This window comes from Penaeus monodon, chromosome 39, assembly GCF_015228065.2.
Source record: "Penaeus monodon isolate SGIC_2016 chromosome 39, NSTDA_Pmon_1, whole genome shotgun sequence".
NCBI lineage: Eukaryota > Metazoa > Arthropoda > Malacostraca > Decapoda > Penaeidae > Penaeus > Penaeus monodon.
The window spans coordinates 18,814,268-18,820,267 of NC_051424.1; the positions used below are offsets into that span (position 1 = coordinate 18,814,268).

The following is a 6,000-nucleotide window of genomic DNA, read 5'->3' on the forward strand; positions in this document are numbered from 1 at the left end:
ATCCAAATTGAATAAAGGAGGGGGGAAAATCTACTGAAGCTTCGAACACTTACGGAGTCGAACCATCTCATCATCCGTGAACAGTGATGTGTCGCTTTCCTCGTTGAAGATGTGGTAGTCGATGTTCTGGCAGTAAGTCTCGACCGGAGACAAGTAGAGTTGCTCTGGAAAAAGAGAAAATCGAATTTAATATCGGGAGCTAAGTCACCAAATTCATAAATACAGGAAAATCGAAGGGTGCTTTGTTTAGAATCAAAGCGATGATGTAGCCCTCTATAAAAGGTAAAATAAATGATACTGGCGACTGAATCTGATTTTACGGTAATCAAGCCACAGCCATAAACGAACAGAAAAAAAAACAATGTATACGTCGTATTTAGAAGCCAATTCCACTGAGCTTCGTAAACAAATACAGATGACTATATAATTACTTCCATTACAAGCGATCATTCCGGATAGACGCTTCACAGCACACCATCATCTTCATTAATAAACATGCAAACAATAATCACCCCATTGCCAACAATTCATCTCGCCATGTTACACAATAGGCAATTTATTAATGGTAATGACAATAATGACTCAGGAAGGAAGGTCAGGGTTGGCATTGATAAAGACAATGCTGTATTTGTAATGAGCAAATCAAGTTGTTCTTATTCTGGAGACATAAGTATAACAAGCAAATCAAGTTGTTCCTGTTCGGTAAACAGCATTAGTAAGCAAGACCCGAATAATGCCTATTACGAAGCTAATTCGCTAGGTATGCTAAGCGGCAAAACATCCAACCGTGTTGAATAAAAAATCGGAAAAAACACTACACTCATACTGATTTGTTTCTGGCTAGGATCAGGGGAAGAATTAACGACAAACTGTAGGGACATAAAATACTAATAGAATGTGCTAAAAATACATCAACATGAGTATAAACATCATAACCGTGTATGTCGTCAGCACTGCACTGTATCTATTCTTAGCTGACAACAGGGTCCTACGAGGAAGCACGGGGGGTTTAATGCCTTCATCATGCTACGCTTGCGATTCCTATCACATTCAAGGCGACTTTCATTTGGTAAACAAAGAAGACATTTACTTTTATACGTAGAGCAATATAACAAAATTAAATAAAAGGAATAAGTGAATATGCTCGCCATAAAGGGTGAGAAAGAAATGAATGGCGAGAAGAAAACTGCTTGGCGAAAATGAAGAATACAGTTCCGGAAAAAATATAAAGACAACTTTTCCAAATTCAGAAACAATACTCTGCATTGTCTACAGCGGATAATGTATTCGCCACACTTTCGTTTTTCCCTTTATTGTGAGCGAGTGGGCAACGCTCTGTGGGAGGAGGCTTTTCGAAAACTTTTCATCGAGCAGGAAAAACCTCACAAGAATCTGCTCTCACTCTTGCTCCTCTGAGTCGTCTCTGAGGAGGGAGGAAAGGGAGGGGAGGAGGGAGGAAAGGGAGGGGAGGAGGGAGGAAAGGGAGGGGAGGAGGGAGGAAAGGGAGGGGAGGAGGGAGGAAAGGGAGGGGAGGAGGGAAGAAAGGGAGGGGAGGAGGGAAGAAAGGGAGGAGAGGAGGGAGGAAGAAGGGAGGGAGAAAGTCCGAGTAGCTAAAAGACACCCTACTCATTTTCTTACAAAACACCAAAGAAAATAACACTGACCACCGCATATAAATCCCGACCGCAGGAACAAAGTACTCTACCAAACAATAAAACATTAGTCATCCAAGCAAGTGAAAAACAATAAACAAAAAACACGCCCTTAATCTGAACGAATAAAAAAGTGACACGCTAGAGCACATTACACCGTTGTGCGTTTCCTATATGGGTTACGCCCATGCAGGAGGCGTGTGTCTCCGCAAGAGCCAGGGCTGGACACGCCTGACCCATATGAACGACAGGAAGTTGTCCATTTCGTTCAGGAGCTGACCGTCTTGGCCCTCCGCGCTCTCCAGCCACAATCCGCCCCTTTCCATGCTGCTCCCTCAACCGATACTCCTCTTTTTTAGCTCCTCCTTCCTCTTTCCCTCCCTCCCTCCGTGTTGCCTGTTCTCTTTCCTTCCTCCTTTCCTGTCCTATCGCCTACTCTTTTTCCTCCCTCCCTCCCTCTCTCCCTATCTCAATCGCATTTCTCTTTCCCTACTTCCCTCCCTCTCTCCTCCCTCCACCCTCCTCCTTTATCCACCTCCTTCCCTCCCACATCTTCCACCACCCTCCCTCCTCTTTTCCCTCCCTTCGTCTTTCCTTCCCTCTTTTGCGGTCTTTTTCCAATTACCCTGCGGTCTCCAGCTTTCTTCTGGGGTGAATGAATGAGTCTGTGGACGACTAAGATATATTAACAGGTAAACAGACAACACATGACTTTTCTTTAATACTTTAAACACACACTTGAACAACAAAAATGAAGAAATTATAAAAAAAACATGAACTAAAGTAAAAAAGGATAAAGAAATGGAGAGTGCAAAATGAACAAGACATTAAGACATATAGGCCTATTACCCAGATTATGTCAGAACAATCCGCACATAGAAATACATTCAGAAGCATCATTCTCAAGTCACAACCTATACTACAGAATAAATAAAACAAGAGAATACAGAAAAAAGGACGGAAAAAACAAGATCTTGACCGCCTGTAACTAGACCATGAACAGCGCCCCTCCTCCCCATGAACACACCCCTCCATGACCAGAACCCCCATCCCTCCCCCTCCCTCGCCCCCCTCTCCTGGTCGCCGCGGTCACCTCTCTCGATTCCTCCAGGTCAGCCTTGTCGAACAGACCGACATCGATCAAGCTCTGGTTTATTTTTGAGGTTACCTTTTGGAGCAATTACGAAGGAAAAATAGAGAAAATCCGAACAGCTGTAATTTCCCTCCTTAAGTAGGTGTTTGACTAAGCTCTCTTTTATTACTGAACTGTTAATGGTTTATCTTAGTTTTAAACATGTTTTTCCCTCACATATTTCCTCCATCAAGCACCTTCAGCTAAACAAAACGCTAGAATTCAAATCAAGCATAATCTACATAAACCAAACTAGCTATTCATTCCTTATCCTACCTCCCCACCTCTCTAACTATCTCTCTACCACTTGCAAGCCAACCTATATAAAAGAGCGGAAGAAGCATATACGACTACTAACGCACGCATGCAAAGCCTACACACTGCAAGCAAAAGCATTTCCTGCCGCTTAATAGTTGACTGGTTGCATATACATCCCCGCGCGACCTCGCCTTTCCTATCTGCAATCATAACTGTCGAGCCTGCAAGCGAGCGTCTCGACCGCCTCTCCAGACATTACCTCTGCACTTCCTGGTCGGTCTCGCTCTCGGTCTCCCTGTGTGTGTGTGTGTGTGTGTGTGTGTGTGTGTGTGTGTGTGTGTGTGTGTGTGTGTGTGTGTGTGTGTGTGTGTGTGTGTGTGTGTGTGTGTGTGTGTGTGTCGGTCTCTCTCTCTCTCTCTCTCTCTCTCTCTCTCTCTCTCTCTCCGCTCGGGGCTCTCTCTCTCTGCTCTACTCTCTTTACACATTCATCGACGTCTACATCTCTCCCCAAACACTTACGGGGCTCGGTCTGTTTGACGTTAAATAGAGATGGATAGTTAGATATAAATAATTAACTAATCAGATAGAGAGGAAGGGGAGGAGGGAGGGAGGGAGAGAGAGAGAGAGAGAGAGAGAGAGAGAGAGAGAGAGAAGAGAGAGAGAGGGAGGGAGAGAGAGAGAGAGAGAGAGAGAGAGAGAGAGGAGAGAGAGGAGAGAGAGAGAGAGAGAGAGAGAGAGAGAGAGAGAGAGAGAGAGAGAGAGAGAGAGAGAGAGAGAGAGAGAGAGAGAGAGAGAGAGAGAGATGAGATATTTAGCAGCCAATTCTTCGTGGAATGCCACATACTAATTATGAAGAGTAAATAGTTGAGCAATTTGAGGTGTAATGAGGTTAAGCTATTAACCCAGTGCGCCATAATTCTTAGTCTTAAGAAGTTATTATTTGTTTACCTTAATTTTCTCGTGTTCCTTTCACTTCTATATCTATCTAATTTTATCCATTCCCTTCTCCCCACCTTCATTCTTTTTTCTGTCTCACATATTGTTCTTTCATTTTCCTCTTTCACTCGGTTTTTCATTCATTCAGCCTGTGTTTTCTCTTCTCTTCCCGTTTTCTCAGTTCACCCATTCCCTCCCATCTCCCTTCTTCTCTTCCATTCACCTTCCCTCTTCTTCCCTCACCCTCACCTCCCTGTCCCCACCTAATCCCTACTTCCTACTCCCTACCCCCTATCCTATCTACCCCCCGCCCCCATTCAAAAACCACTGAGGACAGAAAGTATTAATCATGAAGAGCGAAAATCCCAATCTACTAACACAGAGATTATGGCTAATGGCTGCACGAACATACCGCCCCCTCCTCCCCATCTCCCGCGAACATGTTACAAGTTAACGTGTACACGCTTAGGCAACGGTAGTATATTGTGCTCTACGTGTAGTACCTTCGCGTGTACCAGCCACGATGCTGAACTTCACCAACGTACATGAACGCAAAATCAATTACACACTTGGCATGCATCTATTATATACAGTGTCATGCACGAGTACACACCGACGCTACGAAATACAATTCATCAATTTTACTGTATTTTCATTCCTATCCTATTAGCATCAATAACTTTTTAAAAATCTCTTAGCGACAAAATATGTCTCAAACGATGTCCCATCGATCATACCAGCGAGACAGCCGCACCAGCACCACGCCCACCAACAAAAACATACCCACAGACAAGAAACAACGACACAGGAAACACCTGCAATAAACACTTACGCTATTAACACATGTAAGAGCGAAGGAAGAGGGTGGTGTAGGGAGGGAGGTGGTGGGGGAGGGGAGAGATGGCGGGGAGGGAGGGAGATGGCGGGGGAGGGGAGTGATGGCGGGGAGGGGGGGAGATGGCGGGGGAGGGAGGGTCTCGGCTAAATCATTTCCGCTTATCAAAGACAAAAAAAGAGTGAAATCTACGCTCGCGTGAGAGCAATCTCCGTCTAATTTGCGTGATTCGCGTGAGCACATTGAACATTTATAAATGTGTGTGTGAGTGCGGGTGTGTGTGTGTGTGGGGGGGGGGGTGAATGGGGCATATGTGCGTGTCGATAGATACCTGTGGTTTTTTTTGCTGTTGAATGAGGATAACGTGATAAATGTGGAAAAAAGAGAGAGAATATAAAGAGACGGAGATGATGACAAAAAAAAAGAAATAAAATGAAAAATATCAACAAAAAATCACACCCAAAACACCTTAACAGACCAAGAACTCAATAGAGTAAACAACAGAGAAAAAAAAAAACAATAGACAAGGCCCACACAAGAGAGAGAGCCGTGGATGCCAGACAGACAGACAGACACGCAGCCGAGAAAGAGAAAGCCGACAGCAGCCACCTCGATCCGCCCGCGCCCTTTGTTGTACGCGTACACGCTTACGCAAATTCCGTTTCGACACCACCTGCGTGCACCATCTGGGCTGAAGGGTGCGCGAATGGTGGGCAGTGAAGTGTTTGCTGGGGTTTGGACCGTACGGAGGGGCTATGGGGCGCATGGTAGGTCATGGGGCGCATGGTGGGTCATGGGGCGCATGGTGGGCCATGGGGCGCATGGTGGGTTATGGATTATACAGTGGGCCCCGAAGGGTATGGTGGGTTACGAAGTTACTGTGAGAAAAACAGACATCACCATACAACTTGATATATCAATATCAATATGTACATATAAATACATGTGTATATATACATACATATATATACAAATATACATACATACGCGCACACAGACATAGACACAGACAGACAGACACAGACAGATAGACACATACATACACACACACACACATATATAAATGAGAGAGAGAGAGAGAGAGAGAGAGAGAGAGAGAGAGAGAGAGAGAGAGAGAGGAGAGAGAGAGAGAGAGAGAGATAAGAGAGAGAGAGAGAAGAGAGAGAGAGAGAGAGAGAGAGAGAGAG

The 6,000-nt window shown here is 44.8% G+C and overlaps 1 protein-coding gene across 2 annotated transcripts in view; it reads right to left on the reverse strand.

The window, feature by feature from the left end:
- The window catches only part of LOC119597323, a 71,599-nt gene that overhangs the window by 29,927 nt on the left and 35,672 nt on the right, over positions 1 to 6,000 (reverse strand). For both annotated transcript variants that reach the window (XM_037946873.1, XM_037946872.1), the window contains exon 3: positions 54 to 164. In XM_037946873.1, coding sequence (XP_037802801.1) covers positions 54 to 164 — 111 coding nt within the window. The remainder of the gene's footprint in view (positions 1 to 53; positions 165 to 6,000) is intronic.